We start from the raw sequence: 15,903 nt of genomic DNA on the forward strand, positions 1-15,903 counted from the left end.
AAGCAGTACTTCTTTGGGTTGATATTTTGGGATTTGGTTCCTCTCCTGAGCTAATGGAGAGGATCCTCTATTGGATTTTCATCCAATGGCTACAAATAGGGAGGTCCCTTTAAAGTTATAATAATTGTAGCCGTTAAATAAAAATCCTACGATCCACAATGATGGGTTAGGAAGATCCTCTCCATTAGCTCACGAAAGGATCCAAATCCGATATTTTGATCTTTTATTACTTGGCATTTTTGTTTCAAGGGCTCACACATTATCCACGCGGGATGAGGATGTCAGACTTTCTTAGTGTAGGACTAATTTGGTATGAACAATGTGGTGAGTTCTTGCTGCTCATGTCCCTGCAGGGGACACTTGGTGAGAGGCTGTGAAAATTGGATGTTGGATATCATCACACCAGCCTTTTGTCACCATTTTTTTTGTTACAATTTGTAAATCGAGATACTGTTCGATGTGGCCAATTCTCTGTCGCAGTTGCATACAATTTTTTTTTCTTCTATTAATTCATGACTGTTGTATATGAGATTTGAATTTAGGATCTCTTCCAACAAAGTGAAATTTATGTGCCACTAAATTAAGCAGTTGTTGCCGAATTGCATATAGAACTTCTCTTAAAACACTTTAATAGCGTGTTCACGTATCTGGAATGGAGGTAGAAAAAAGGGAATCAAATTCTTGCGTGGGTGATTTTGGCGTTTACCAAATTTTGGGAATGCAAAATATTAGTGGGCTCCACCCAAAATCAAGAATCAAACCCTTGATATTCTTGGAATTGAATTACCGACTTAGACGAGGTATTTGAATTCCGAAAGAAATTTTTGACCAAAACTACCTTTTCAGATTCAACCCCTTTCCATCTGCCTCCCGCGATTCAACACCCAAAGTGCACCCATCCCCACCCATGAACCAACACATACCACCACATCACCTCCCAAACTGCCAATACCCATCACCAACCCACCCCAAAAATTCTACCCAACAAACCCAATCCAAACCTGAGAGAGAGAGAGAGAGAGAGAGAGAGAGAGAGAGAGAGAGAGAGAGAGAGAGAGAGAGAGAGAGAGATGCTAAGGGAGGTTGATGCGTTGGGAGTAGCAAGAGTTGGCGTTTGGGGATGGTCGGAGAAACAAATTGAGGAGGATGTAGAGGGAGAGTATAGAGGGTTCTGATGGAGCCATGGAGGTTCCAGAAACTCACCTTGTTTTTTATTTTCTGTTGAGTTTTTACTCTTTAAAAAATAAAAAGAATTCAAGTTCTATTAAAAATAAACATATGAGGGTTAAAATTTTAAGTAAATTAAAACATATATACTAGTGTAAAATTGTTTTAAAAAATTTAAAATTTGTCTATTATAAATTAAGGATATTTTAGTAAACATACAAATTTTTATTCTGATTCAAGTGAATTAGTAAACAGTTTATATCATTCCAACTCCGATTCCAGAACATTATAGTAAACAATTTTGATAGGAATTCGATTATGACATCTTCTCATTTCCATTCCTCTTCAATTCAATTCCTTTCGTTCTGATTATGGATTAGTAAACGAGCCATAAAACCAACAATCTTAACTGGGTTAGAAAGAAAATGCGTGCAAGAGCGGATTTAGTCACCAAACTATTAATTTGTCTCTTGGGTTATGAAATACCTCAAAAACCTTACATCTTGCTTGAGAAAATTCTGGTAACATAAGGGCCGCGACAGATGTCTTTCACGTTTACACCAAATTTTTGAGCCAAATCTTGATTAAAAATTTAAAATAAATACTAGGGATGGAAGTAAAGATATAAGTTTAATTGGTATATCTATTTATTTTCTAGCAGCATGCTTCACTTTTATGCCTTCCTTTCCTTGGTATTTTTGAAACTGCAATGTATCACGAAAGTAAAAATGAAGAATTTAGAGATTGACAAACTCTGTTTCCTTACTTTTTTTTTTTTTATTATCAAGAGTTACATCATTACTTTCTCCGACGCATGTAAATTTCTAGGCTTCTAACATTAGTGGTAAAATACTTATTTTCTCAACACTCGTTAATTTTTTGAAAAATGCTGAAGAGACTCTTTTAAAAGTGGAATTCTTAATAGACTCTCTGTTATCTTAAGTTTTTTGCATAATATTTTATGATATTGACACGGGAATTAACGTTACACTGTGAGGTGGTAGAGAGTCCATGAAGAGTCTCACTTTGAGAGAGTTTCCTTAACAGTTTTCTAATTTTTGTACTACCACCGTTTCGCATAAAAAAGATTTGTCTCTTTATCTCTATTAATTATCTCTATTAATTAATGAAACTCTTTTTGTCAACCAAAAGAGGATGAAAATACAATTTAGTCTTCTATTACAAAAACAAAATTGATGGGTAATAATGTAATTTCATAAGTCCGAATTTTACTATTTTTTATTGAAACCTGCCTACAAATGATGTTAAAATATCTCTAATATTTAAAATTAGAAAATTAATAAAACAAAAAACAAAAAACAAAAAACAAAAACCTCTCTCTCTCTCTCATTTTCTAAAAAAATATGATCATACACATAAGGGGTTTTTTTTTTCCGCATTTTTCATTACACTCATGTCCAATTCTCTTCTCTAGAACTCGAATTGCTTGTAATAATTTATTGGGTTAATTTTGGGTAATCTAAACCCCTTATGTCACAAAAAAACAAGTTTTTAAAAGGTTGCCAAGTTGTCAGAAAGTTATGGACTAGGAGCGATGAAGTCCATTTATTTATCATAGACCCGACCACAGGGGAAAACTCACACTTTCCTACGCACGCATTGTACAGCGGTATTTTCGTTTCTATTTCATCACACCACCTTCAAAATATCGAGCTCTTGTATTTCTTCTTCATCCTCTCGCTTGCGATCACGCCGAGACCGACCGACCGACCGACCGACCGACCCTCCATCTCTCTCTCTCCCTCCGCCGCTCTTTCTCTCTCTAAGCAGGCTCGTGATTCGGGCTCCGGCACCATCTTCGCGCTTTCGAAACCGTAAGGGAGCCCTAATTTGAACAAACCCTAACGCACTGGGTTCGGCGCCTCCCAGCATCTTCTCCTCCAGCTTGGAAGCAGCCTCGGAGTAATTATAGGCTTGATTAAGTTTATTAAGGTAAGGATCGTATTTTCTAATTTCGCATCCCAAATAGCATTTTTGTTGTATTTTATATTGCGTTTGGTTGTCGAGAAACCGGAGGAATATGGAAGAAGATGAGAGAAAATTTTTGTATTGCGACTTAATTATGTTTAGTTACAGTAAATTTTGGGTTTTTGCTCGATGAAAATTCCAAGATTAGAGCTTGTTGTATTGCCTGTCATGTTCTTACCGTCTCTACACTCAATGACATAGCTAATGAATCAAATTATTGATGTGTTGCATTGCGTCAAATCGGTTCCTTTGTGGTGCCAAAAAATTCGAAAACATAGAAAGACTTTTATTCCTATTTGCGCTCCGTCAGATTAGTAATTTGCACACTTCCCCGCCTTGTTGGAAGCTTAAATATGAAAAGGCTTAAATATGGAAGCTTAAATGTTGGTGTTGTTGGAACATAGTTTTGCCTGGAAATTTAGAGATTTTTGCCGGTAGTTTGCGGGTAGAGATTTGTTTATAAAAGCGTGCACAAGTTGAGAATTTTCTGAGACGTATCAGTAATGGTAATTTGTTCAATTTAATGCTGCATCCTTGGTGTGCGTTAGTTTAAAGAAAAATAAATGTGTGTATTTTAGTTTATTTGGTTGTTGGTTTTATGTTGCATGCCTGTGATTGTTTGTGCATGCAGATGTCTGTATTTGAGTGTGTGCATGCTGATCTGATTGTCGCCGTATGCGCTTGAGTAATAACATTTCTTTTCATTTTCCACGAAGAGCAATGCACATGGGACTGTCTGTATATATGTGCGCTAATCTTCATATAGCATCCTTGCTTCTTGCTTCCTGTATTTAAATATCTACATTCCCTTTAGCACCGTGTTTACTTTTTGGAAGATATACCACTCATCTGATATCCTTAATAATAACAATATGATTTAATCAGCTTTCGATTTCTTTTTAATAGATCAGAGGCTGCTACTGAGGATGAATGCACAACAAGCTCCCCATCATAAATCTTCTGCTAATGGTTTTGGCCGTCGAAGAGGTGAGAGAGAAGGGGGGCCTAGGGTCGAGAATAGGTCAAAGTCTGGAGCAGAAAACCACAGCAGATTAACAAGTACTGGTGAAATTTATATATAAAATTTTTTCTTGATATTATGTTGACTTGCCCATTAACTTTATATGTGCTGAAACAGGCAGCAAATCTGGGAACTCTGAGAGTCCTTCACGCGATCGATTAGTATATATGACTACATGTCTTATTGGGCATAATGTGGAAGTCCAGGTGAAAAATGGATCTGTATATTATGGAATATTTCATGCAACAAACGCTGAAAAAGACTTTGGTATGCTCATTTGCTTTTGGTTTTTATTTACAGTTTTTGTTTGTCTTCCTGTTTGTATTGATTGCGGTTGTCTTATGAGACTATCATTTACATTAGCATCTGTTTTGGATCATTTGGATATCATGAATTTGTCACTAGTGCTCTAAATTGGTGTTTGTCTTTATTTATTTTTTCTGTGCAATTAAGTGCACCCATCAACATTCATTGACGGTCACTTTGCGCTATTTCTTTTGCACTAACATAAGTTTTATTTTGGTGAGAGGTAATGTATTCATCACCAGTGTTATAATCAGATTTTGTATAACATCAATAGTGTTGCCAAATGCCATTAGTTTTGCACAGCTCCATGCAGTTTTATATGTGGTTGTTTGCATTTGCCAACATTATTTTACCTGTCACTTTCAGGAATCATCTTGAAAATGGCACGAATGATAAAGGATGGTTTAGTATGCGGACAAAAGTCTACGACAGAGTCACTTAGCAAGGCTCCGTCAAAGACTTTAATTATACCTGCCAAAGAACTTGTACAAGTTATCGCAAAGGTTCTGCTTCATTTCTTATTGCTATTCGCTGACCCAAGTAAATTATTCTTAATAGCTTTAAGAATCTCAGATTACCATCATTTGTTCTGCCGAGTTTTCAAGGGGTTGAAATTTTCTTTTCTTTTTGTGGTTTTGGGAGGAGTAGAAGGAAAAAAAGGTGGGGGGGGGGGTATGGGGGCGGACGGGCAGGTATATGATGGCCGTCTTTTTCTTCTTAATTTGATTCACTTGCTCAGGCACGTAGTTATTGTCTATAAAAGTAATAACAAGCAGTAAGATGTTGACCTAGAATAAGCAGCTATTTCTATATTTTGTTTCTCTGGTCTCCCTTGATCTAATTGTATTTTTAAATGATTGATGACAGGATGTCTCAATAACAAGGGATGGATTGTTAAATGAGGTTCAGCATGAAAAACATCAGGAACTTATGATAGATTCCTTTATATCACAATCCCGCCGCGGTGAGTTGGAGAGAGAGCTGGAACCGTGGGTGCCTGATGAAGATGATCCACAACGTCCTGAATTGGAAAATATATTTGATGGACAATGGAATAGGTTGTTATAGTAATTTTCTTTCCCTAAATATCTGGGTAACTGTTCTACTGGTCAGATAGCCTCTACTTGAATATGTGCCATCTGGAACACTATTAAATATACTAGGGACCTGACTTTTATTTTCTAAACATTACTATTTCAGGTTTCATATTAAACTGTCATGTTCTGCTTTAACTATCTAAGATTATAATTCTATAATCCTATCTGGTTTATTCTTGTTAAGTTTTCTTGTCAAGGTGCTTTGAGTAACATTGTGGTCTCTTGAGTTGTCATTTCTTTGGAGTTATTACCAGCAAGTGAACCTTAAAATGTTATTAACTTAATTTAAAGGCAGATGCTCTTGTTGATTGATTAAAATATCTGGTGGTGGAATCCAGTCATTGGAGATAACAATCTCTGTGAGGGATAGCATTATTTGTAATGTAGGCCTTTCATTTTACATGTTTTGAAGAGATGATGCTTTCTCTGCCTGCATGATGTTGAACTTCTTTGACAGGGTCGGTCCTTAAGGGGCCATATCCCTCTGCTTTTGTATGTTGCCAAAATTCTTCATACGATGTAGTTTACTGAAAAAGGGGATGACGTCGGAGAAAGGTGGACCAAGATTCCAATCAATTCACTAGTTACAGTTAGCTGTATGGTTCTAATACATGCCTTAATGGTATCAAAATATTGCTTGAGGCGATGCAAGTTAGACATGGATTTAAGGAATGTAATGGCCTTAGAGTAATATGGGATTAGAGGATTTTTTTTATCCAAATTTCAGTGGTTGCCTTTTGGCTTATTGGTTGTTTCTGGAATTTAATTGACCTGTGCTCAACTCTCTAAGAATTCATGTTAATTAATGTTTGCTTGTATTTTCTCTTATAAAGAAATATTATGTTGATCAACATTTTCCTTATATTCTTTTCCTTTCAGGAAATGGGATCAATTTGAAACAAATGAAACATTATTTGGGGTAAAAAGCACATTTGATGCGGACCTTTACACAACTAAACTTGCGAAAGGCCCTCAAACAAAAGAGTTGGAAAGGGAAGCTTTAAGAATAGCAAGAGAAATTGAGGGTGAGGATACACCTGATCTGCATATGGCAGAGGTGAGGCTTTGTTGGATAATTTTGTGCTTTTGAAAATTCATTTGATGTCGAGGTCCCTTATGTTTTGCATGTTGATTTGTTGATACAGGAAAGAGGCATTCACCTCCATGTGGATATTGACGAGGAGACAAGATTCTCCTCTGTTTATCGGGGGGAAGTAGTTGATGATAGTGGATATGATGAAGATGAGGACATTTTGTTGGATACACGTAATACCGAAACCTTTGGAGATTCTACTGGTTCTTTAAGGAAGAGTTCAATGGACTGGACCACTGGAAAAAGCAACAATAGGGCGCCATCAAGCTCTTCATTTGTGGTAGTTCCCTCACTAATCTTATGCATAATATAGTCAGCATATTTAGCTCTGGGGGCATTAGTTTCTGACCTATTTACGGATTATTTTGTTGAACTTGATGTGCCATCCAGTTGGAATTTTTCACATGCGCTGTAAATAAAGTGTTTTGTTACAGTAGGGGGTCTACTCATGTTCTCTTTCATTCCGTTTTTCTTTACTTCCAATTGTCATGAGAAAGTAGGTATATTCTTATCTTTTCCTGTTCATAAATGGAGGCCAAATATTTTTCACCCTCTAGTTCTTCTTGGTTATTGTAAATCTGAACAAATTCATTATTTTGAGCATTCTTAGTTGTTCCATTTGTTTGTAAGCAACTGAGAATCTATTTTGACAAGCATGAGTAAGCTCTCCCTGATTATAATCCCCTCATAGTTTACTTTTAACTCATTAGTTTGGTCCAAAGTTTGATACAACTTTGGGGATTGTGAGTTGATTTTCTCTTTTGTGCTTATTTGTGAGTTTTATGACGTGCTTTGATAACAATTTCCTGATTAAATGCTGACAATATATGTTTTAATTTTTATGCAGGATTACTCACAATCTTCTGAGTCAAATGTTGCCCCAGATTTATGTCGCTCTGGATCCTATGACCATGCTAGACATCTGGCGTCAGAAACACTTTTCAAGAGCTTCCCCAGTACAGATGGTGAAAGCAGGTCTTTTATTTCTTTTCCAACTCTAAATAATAATTGCAAATAAGTTTTATTGTGATTACACAATTTTTTTTTTCATTAAACAATGTGCTATATTATTCAGTGAACATGGCGAGGTGGATAGTGCTGCTGGGTCTGTTGTAAAGGTGAAGGTGAGTGAGAGTTCCTTATTTGTGATGTTCACAATCTTGTATAATTATTTGTGATTCACTGCCATTGGCCTCTAAAGTTATTGCTTATGTTCTATGTTATTGTCAATGCAGCTAGCTGAAGACAATCAAACATCAAAACCAGACGGTGAGTGCCATATTTTATCTTTCTGTTTACTTTACCCTACATTATTTGTTTCTTGGTTCCTTGGACTTAATAGGGTAGTTACTATTAGATGTGGGTTTGGTAGTAACGGCAAAGCTTGTCCTATCTTGTTCCCTCTCTTCCCATATGAATGAGAAGCTTGTTTTATTGCCATTTTAGCATTATTTTAATATTTGTCTTTACAGTAGTTGTGAAGTTATATTGTTGATTATGGGATGTAGATTCACAGCCATTATTGAATGGGAAGGAAGATGCATTTGAGAAAGGTGGTTTATCCTCCAGTGCCACCTCTTATGCTCCTGGTCAGGCTTCATCAAAAGGTCATGAGAAGACGGGTTATAGTGACCCAGTGACTGGCAAATCACATGTTCAAACACAGACAGTAAATTCTCATGGACGACCTGGTAGTTCTGCATCTTCCAATTCAGAATTCCCAGCTGCTGCCTCAGTTTCTGGTGGACCTGGTTTATCACCAAGCTCATCTCTGGGTTCGTTGTCCTCTGAAAAGTCAACATTGAATCCCCATGCAAAGGTGTTGACTGATATACTTTTATGTTTTCCGTGATCACACGTTTAACACAGACTCCGACATAAATGCAATCTTATCTTTGAATATGCCTTAAGTTCCAACAATTATCACTATCATAGATATGCTTCCATGCTACTAGGTACTTTTGTCTAGTGGATAGCTGATGCATCCAGCTCTTCTTTTTGCTTTCTCCTCTCTTACCTTAAATATTGTTATCAGGAATTCAAACTCAATCCGCATGCAAAGAGTTTTGTTCCATCTCAAGCGCCTGTTAGGCCTCCATCCCCAGTGTCTGATGGCTCCTTCTATTATCCAACTAATGCACCTGCTGTACCACATATGCCAGGCATGCCTGTTGGCATTGGAGTAAGCACTAAAACATATTCTTTTGCCTTTTCTCCCCGACTTTTAGGTTCTCACGTAGATGTTGGCCCATAAGAGGCAACTGTCAATTCAACTGTTTATTTTTCATTTTTCCAGATAATAAATGTTTGTTGTGATACCGCTGTAGACTGAAATCTTGGTTTATCATGACTGAAGACACTGTTGCTCACATAAGCCTTTATATGGAATGCAAATACCATCTACCATCAGCTCAAAAATTAGACTGCATTTTCTAATGTAATGATTCAAATTATTTGGAAGTTATAGTTAGTTCCCAATGTTCTTGAGTTCTTATTGTTTTTTTTATTTTTCAAACTTGTGCTCTTTTTTAAAGAGATTACATAAATATATGGATTACAATTTATTGTTTTGTTGCATTGGAGGGAAATGAACCGTGGACTTATCTTAATCGTAATCCATTACCCCACGCTCCCTCATCACTTGCTGTATAGATCATGATGAAAGCGCTCCTCTTTTATCCAGCACTTTTAGGATGATTTTGTGACTTTGAATTCACTTTATGTTTTTTTGTTTTGTTTAATAAATGATTTCAGCTCATTTTTCATTAATGCCCTTGATATTTGTAGGTTGGGCCCTCTTTCGGACACCAACCCGTTATGTTTAATCCACAGCAAGGACCCCAACCCTATTTTCATCCAAATGGGCCCCAGGTGTGATTCTTTTAATTTATTTTTCGGGGTTGTGAAATTTCGTTTACATTACATTAATAACAGCACAATGCTAATTCATGCTATTAATTACATATCTTCCTTTAATTGCAGTATGGGCAACAGATGCTTCTTGGCCATCCTAGGCTAGTATACATGCCAAACTACCAACCTGTAAGCAATTTCATGATGTTCTGAAATTACGTATCTTGATCGATCTAGAATTTCTCTTTAATTATAATTTCAGTCACTCCAATATAATGAACAAAAGGAAAGAAATTATAACTTTAGTTACATGCGTGAAAGTTCTTCCTATAACTTCTCTTTGGAGTCCATTGGAGGATATATAGTCGATGAGATTTTCATTTATTTCTTTTTGCGTCAAACTGGGTATGAAGATGTTCATGTATTCTGTTTTGGATTTGTCATACAGGAAATGCCGTACAAAGGACGAGATTATTAGCCATTGGTTGGGCGAACTCATTGTGGTTGTTTTGGTCTGCCGCACCTAAAGAATAACTCCTTGGAGACTTGTTGGAACAATTTTTTGAAGGAGCAGAGTCCTCCAGTCCAAAAAGGTCCTATACAGTTCTTGAATCTTGTGTGTGCAAGGGAAAGTTTATTCGTTCCCGATATACCGTCGTGACCTGCGCTTTAACCCGTACCGTACAATTTGATACTGGATTTTCTCAAACTTCGTACAGCACATCCTTGTTGTCACTTGTTTTTCTTTTAATTTATGCAAACATTTATATTTTGTGGAGCTTCCTGTCTGTGTTAATGTCTCAAATGTTGGACTGTGTGGGTCGTTTATTTGGTTGATGCCTTATTTGATGCACTAATGTCGTGTTTTATACACAAAAGGGTCGGAATAATTGGAGCAATCAGATTGGTTTCAACAATGCTGAAATGAGCTTTTTGTTTTTATACAATAAGTTGGTGAGTTAGACTTAAAAGTTACACAATGTGCTAGCAATAATTGGTAGCAAATTATTCATTCATGAAAGTCGAACTTAAGACTTTCCTATTACACAAGTGGGCAGACAAAATAGTTTGACATGTATGTCGTATTCTATATTCGTCATCATCATTTCTTAATATTTTGTTTATCACCTAAACAGAGTTTTATCTACTAAAAACCTAACAAAGTGAACGAAAATAAAATGATATATTGGCCGACACTATGGCTAGACTTGTTAATGAAAATAATCATGTTTGTCGTGTTCGTGTTAAATCATTATTTTAACAATTAATTTGATAGCGATTCAACCGTTAAGCTTTCACTCAAAACGTGTTATTTTTATATCAAGCTAATGGGTTGTGGAAAAATCGTGAGACGTGACTTTGACCGCTGATATTATCGGAGTCATACGATGTATTCAACCTAAAACGGTTCGAAATTATATGGCATAGACAGAACAACAGTATCCCTTTTTATTTATTTATTAAGGCTTGACTTTCTAACATCTTATTCAATAGTGAAATCCGAATAATTGAGGTTTTACTAAATTCAAGTTGAGAAAGATCCAACAGGATGCTCGTCAGATTTTCTTTGTGAAAATTTCTGTGATCTGTGAATCTTGTCTGTTTATCAAGCATTGTGTGATTATAAATTATTTTAAATATTTTTATTTAAAAATAAACATAAACAGTATCTGACAAATATTGACCGCACAATGTATGATGAACGAATACGATACACGTATCTCCAGAATTCTCACCAAAAAGATCCGGAGATGATTAGTTGTCTAAATGACAGATGGCCCGATAACCCTTAAATATTAAAACGAATTTGTTTGACAAATATTTCTCTTTTGTTTATTATTTTGGTTTAAAATATTTTATCTTGTTTGTTTTATGCAGATTCCCTAGCATTTTTTATTAAATTAATGTTCTATTGTTCATCACTAAGTATTATAGTTAGGGAAATTCTTTTACGCTTATAAGCGAAAACGTCTTAAATTTAAATTTTGCAAATAATGATTTAATACCAATTTATTCCCTTACCTTTCATTTAGCGTAATTGTATCGTTGTATAAAGAAATGTGTTTCTATCATTCAAAATTTTGTTCTCGTCTCTTTTGTATTTTGTATGTAGAGAGCAATGTTTGGACAAGTTATGTAATGAAATTGTCAGGCTAAGTAAGTACTAAATCGAGTTAAGAGGTTTGTAGCTCAAGTTGACAAAGATCATTCTCCCTTACACTTTTCGAGTTTGAATCACTCCTCCTCAAATATCTCTTGTATCAAACCATGTTCACTTTATATATAGTATAATTAATTCTCCTACTACGAAGGAGGAAAAGGTAAACTAATCAATAAATAACAAAATGACAATCATGGCCTTGGTAATTGACTTTTGACAAAATGATAAATAATTTATGCTAAATTTATCTAAACAATGAAAAAGGAGGGAGTCCGAATCCAGAGCATAGTGGGTTGAAGATAAAAGTTATATCCATATTACACGTTAGATTGGAATTTCAGTCACTAAAAAAGGATATATAACAAAAAATTAAAATAAAAAAAAAAAGGATACATATGGCGATTTTTACCATTTCCTCCTTTTTCTTCCCAATTCTCATAATAAAACTGGATTAAATTTATTTAATATAATGGTCTAATTGTAAAAGACTCACTTTAAATGGTTAAGAGCATTTTGTCTTGCACTCAAAGTCTATAGTTCGAAGCACCCTCCCTCCAAATTGCAATTTAAAATCAACATACGGATCGATGAAAGGGGATAGGCTCTAATAGACATGCACATTGTGAGGCATGTAGTTCCTCTAATATTCTTTATTTTTATGAAATTAGTTTTGCACTCTAGTCTTTTACATTTCAGTAAGTGTTAATTAAAGTGTAGTGTGACTAGATAACAATTCAAATGTTAGATTTAGATATTTTTGAAGAGGCAAGAGAAGTAGAATTCAGAGATATGTTGTCAATCTCTTCTTGTAATTAGATGAAAATACTCGTAAATGTCACTCGTGTAGATCTTTTTTAATGACTAGATAAAAATTCAAGGAATAAAAAAACAAAAAAATTATTTAAATGCTCAATTTTTTCATGAAAAAATTATTATTAGTATTAAACTGTTGATGAAATAGTTTAGATTGAATCATATACACCGAAGTATATTAGAAAATCCAGTTGAACCATGCCCTCGGATAACCAAAAAATTACAAGCCAAAAAAAGTTAAAAACAATCATGGGATGTATGTAATGAAGTTAATTAGTGAAACCCTTGGAGCTTTTGGAAAGCTATATGAGTTGTTTTATCAAGGATAATATTCCTTAATTACAAAATTAAACTAAGACTTGACATCGATTAAACTTGGTTTAATAATGGAAGCCATGGTAGATGACAATATGTGTTTTGTTTTGCGATCATGTGAAATGCGGATGGGCAATGCAGCTACTTTATCCTTATCTTTTGGTTAAGTGCTTTAGCTTTTAATCACTTTTCTTTAAAGGTGATGGAAAAAAATAACTCAAAAATTGCTCAACTCTCTTTCCAAGCGCGTATCAATGTCTTTGTGAAATTTTTGTGTAAGCAAGTTTAGGAGTTGGAAGTCTCGCATCTTCATAGATGAAAATGAACTATTAACCTTTATTCAGTTTCTATAATTCTATGAAACTACATGATTTAACGAAATCATGATCGCTTATCGTTTGATTTTAATTTAGGCTTAAATATTAAAATAGTTTATGTGTTTTAGAGCCCGTTTGGATGTGTTTTTGAAATGACTGAAAATGTTTATGGTGATAATGTTTTTAAAACCAATCATTAGTAAAGATGCAAGGAAATCCTTGAAAAAACACTTAAAGTGTTTCTCGCAGAAATCACTTAAAGTGCTTTTAAAACTTAAAAATATTTTCTCTAAAAACACTTTCAGTCTTTTTAAAAGCACATTCAAACGATCCCTTAGTCATTAGGTCAATTTAGTACCTATGTTTTCAATTTGGCTGATTTGATCCTTATGTTTATCTCCGTTAGCCAATTAAGGACATTTCCATCTAATTTCTGTAAATTTTTTTATAATTTTATAAATAAGAATTTATAGAAGTATAAATTTATTTTAAATCAAAATATTTAAAAGGAAATCAAATTAAAAATTAAAATAAAAATTATTCTCCTCCAACTCTTTGACCTCCTCCTTAACATTACCCCCTCTCCTTTTTATGTCACAACCTTAATCGTTTTTCAGATTGGAAGTTATATTTCTTAAATATGTTATTTCTCATTAATTTGTATTTTTTTGTAAAGAGAAAGGGTAATTATTTCTCATATGATTTTTCTTATGAATCTTTTAAAAGAGATTGAATGAAATGTCCTTAATTGGTTAACAGAGACAAACACAATGACTAAATTAGCCAAATTGAAAACACGGCGACTAAATTGGCCATATGATTAGAACGCATGGACCATTTTGATATTTAACCCTTTAATTTAACTATGAAACGAGCCTCGAGTTTTGTATTATTGAGTTCAGAGTATGAGGCTCGGAGTTTCAAGTCTTGAATTGATTGAAACGAGCTTCGATATCTGGATTACGAAGATCTAATTTAAGAATGCCATAGAACTAGAACTATTTTTAAAATGATTTTCAAGAAAATATCACGTGCTAATAAAGGTTTTTTCCTAGAGAAAAAAAATACTAGAATCCCATTGTAGAAAAGAAATAAAAACATATAATATTACGATTTTGGCCCCTCATATGATGATTCATTACCACCATTCTCACGTCCTAAGATTATTGAGAAAATGTTCCCTATTCCGTAACACAGGACGTGGTAGATTTAGCCTAGGAAACATGTCATACAAAGACGGCAATGGATTCTGACACGTGGTACATATGAGGAAGATATGACCGTTGGATGGTGTGGACAACAAACGGCTCCTTGATAGCCGGAGCACTCGGACAGTCGGACAGCCGAGGAAAATCCAGCCGTTGACCAGGAATCTGGTCTACATTTTACGCGCACCAGCAGCGCGTGGGAAAAGCAGCTGCAGATCCAACCAAGGGTGGCTAGTCGCTGCCTGGCCACGTGGTGAATGTCTACGTTTTGATGTATTATGTTTTTATTTATTTATTTAGAACAATTGAGTAGGTCGATAATTATTTTTATATCACCCCGGTGTATTTAGACATTTAATTTTCAACGTAGCTTAAATATGTTGTCCCAAATCTTTCACAATCCGTAGTTTTGAGCTCGATTTGTTGACGCTCGACTCACATTGTAGACATATAAATTTGAGTTCTACATTTACAAGTCTAATTGCGAATATCGTTTTGATTTTTTGAAGTATAGTTCCTTTGTCTATCTCTAATCCAAAGCAAAAATGTCAAAAAGTATAAAGTCATATTTAACTCTAAATGTGCTGCTATAAATTATATTATCTCCAATTCAGGTAGAGTTAATTTGATTTTTAACTTTTATGCATCACAACAGGATTAAGTAATTTTATATTTAATATAACTTTTATAGCTTCTACAGTTAAGGTTCCTACTTTTAACTATAGATTTATCCAAAGTTAAATATGATTTTGTATATAGTGACATACATGACTCCTACTTTTCTTACGCATTGGCGAGGTATTAAGTCAATTTAGAGTTAAATATAACTTTTAGCTACAAAACTAATAGCCTTACGCCACTATAAAAACGATTTCTATGCATGTAAAGAGAATTATTATTGGCTCCTTAAAACTTTAGTTGTGTTTTCCAAACTTATTATGATTAAAATGAAAAATAATCTTACAAGAGGTAGACAATTAAATTTTGACATAGAATCAAATGTATGAGAGGTTTTTCAGTGTGCTTAGGCACATGACGGAATACACATGCCATTATACAATTGGACAAAATAACTCTGGTCTATATTTCACGAGCACCAACGGTGCGTGGGAAAAGCAAATGCAGATCCAACCAAGGGTGGCTACTAGCTAATCATCTGCATGCCCAAGTAGTGAATGTCTACGTATTCATGTATTTTATTTTTATTGATTTATTTTGAGCATTTGAGTAGGTCGATAATTATTTTCTTATCACCCGGGTTTATTTAGATATTTACTTTTCAACATAGCCTAAACATGTTATCCCAAACCTTTCACAATCCCGAAATTTTGAGCTCGATTCCTAGACACTTAGCTCACATACTAGGCTGAAAAATTTGAGTTCCACATTTACAAGTCTAATAGTTGATTTTAATATACGAATTTCGCGTTGATTCTTATAAGTATTGACATACCCTGATTCGGAATATCCACTAGGACGGAATACACATGCCATTATACAATTGGACAAAATAACTCTGGTCTATATTTCACGAGCACCAACGGTGCGTGGGAAAAGCAAATG

At 34.7% G+C, this 15,903-nt stretch overlaps 1 protein-coding gene across 2 annotated transcripts; it reads left to right on the top strand.

The window, feature by feature from the left end:
• Positions 1 to 2,829: 2,829 nt before the first annotated feature.
• Positions 2,830 to 10,421, top strand: LOC137739993 (polyadenylate-binding protein-interacting protein 3-like). 2 transcript variants are annotated; one of them, XM_068479769.1, is made up of 15 exons: positions 2,830 to 3,120; positions 4,063 to 4,215; positions 4,295 to 4,444; positions 4,850 to 4,986; positions 5,351 to 5,541; positions 6,460 to 6,637; positions 6,726 to 6,953; positions 7,521 to 7,648; positions 7,749 to 7,797; positions 7,909 to 7,942; positions 8,182 to 8,492; positions 8,709 to 8,855; positions 9,461 to 9,544; positions 9,656 to 9,715; positions 9,975 to 10,421. In XM_068479769.1, the coding sequence occupies exons 2-15, from the start codon at positions 4,083 to 4,085 to the stop codon at positions 10,002 to 10,004; spliced, it is 1,860 nt and encodes a 619-aa protein (XP_068335870.1). In that variant the 5' UTR covers positions 2,830 to 3,120; positions 4,063 to 4,082; the 3' UTR covers positions 10,005 to 10,421. The 2 variants fall into 2 exon arrangements, with proteins under 2 accessions (XP_068335870.1, XP_068335871.1); XM_068479770.1 differs by having other exon boundaries at positions 7,749 to 7,791.
• Positions 10,422 to 15,903: the final 5,482 nt, after the last annotated feature.

The sequence above is a fragment of the Pyrus communis genome, chromosome 7 (assembly GCF_963583255.1).
Source record: "Pyrus communis chromosome 7, drPyrComm1.1, whole genome shotgun sequence".
NCBI lineage: Eukaryota > Viridiplantae > Streptophyta > Magnoliopsida > Rosales > Rosaceae > Pyrus > Pyrus communis.

Coding starts and splice junctions, on each gene's coding strand:
- LOC137739993 (XM_068479769.1), top strand. CDS start 4,083: ATGAATGCACAACAAGCTCCCCATCATAAATCTTCTGCTAATGGTTTT. Junction 7,798..7,908: donor GGTCTGTTGTAAAGGTGAAG/GTGAGTGAGAGT, acceptor TTGTCAATGCAG/CTAGCTGAAGACAATCAAAC. Junction 7,943..8,181: donor TCAAACATCAAAACCAGACG/GTGAGTGCCATA, acceptor TATGGGATGTAG/ATTCACAGCCATTATTGAAT.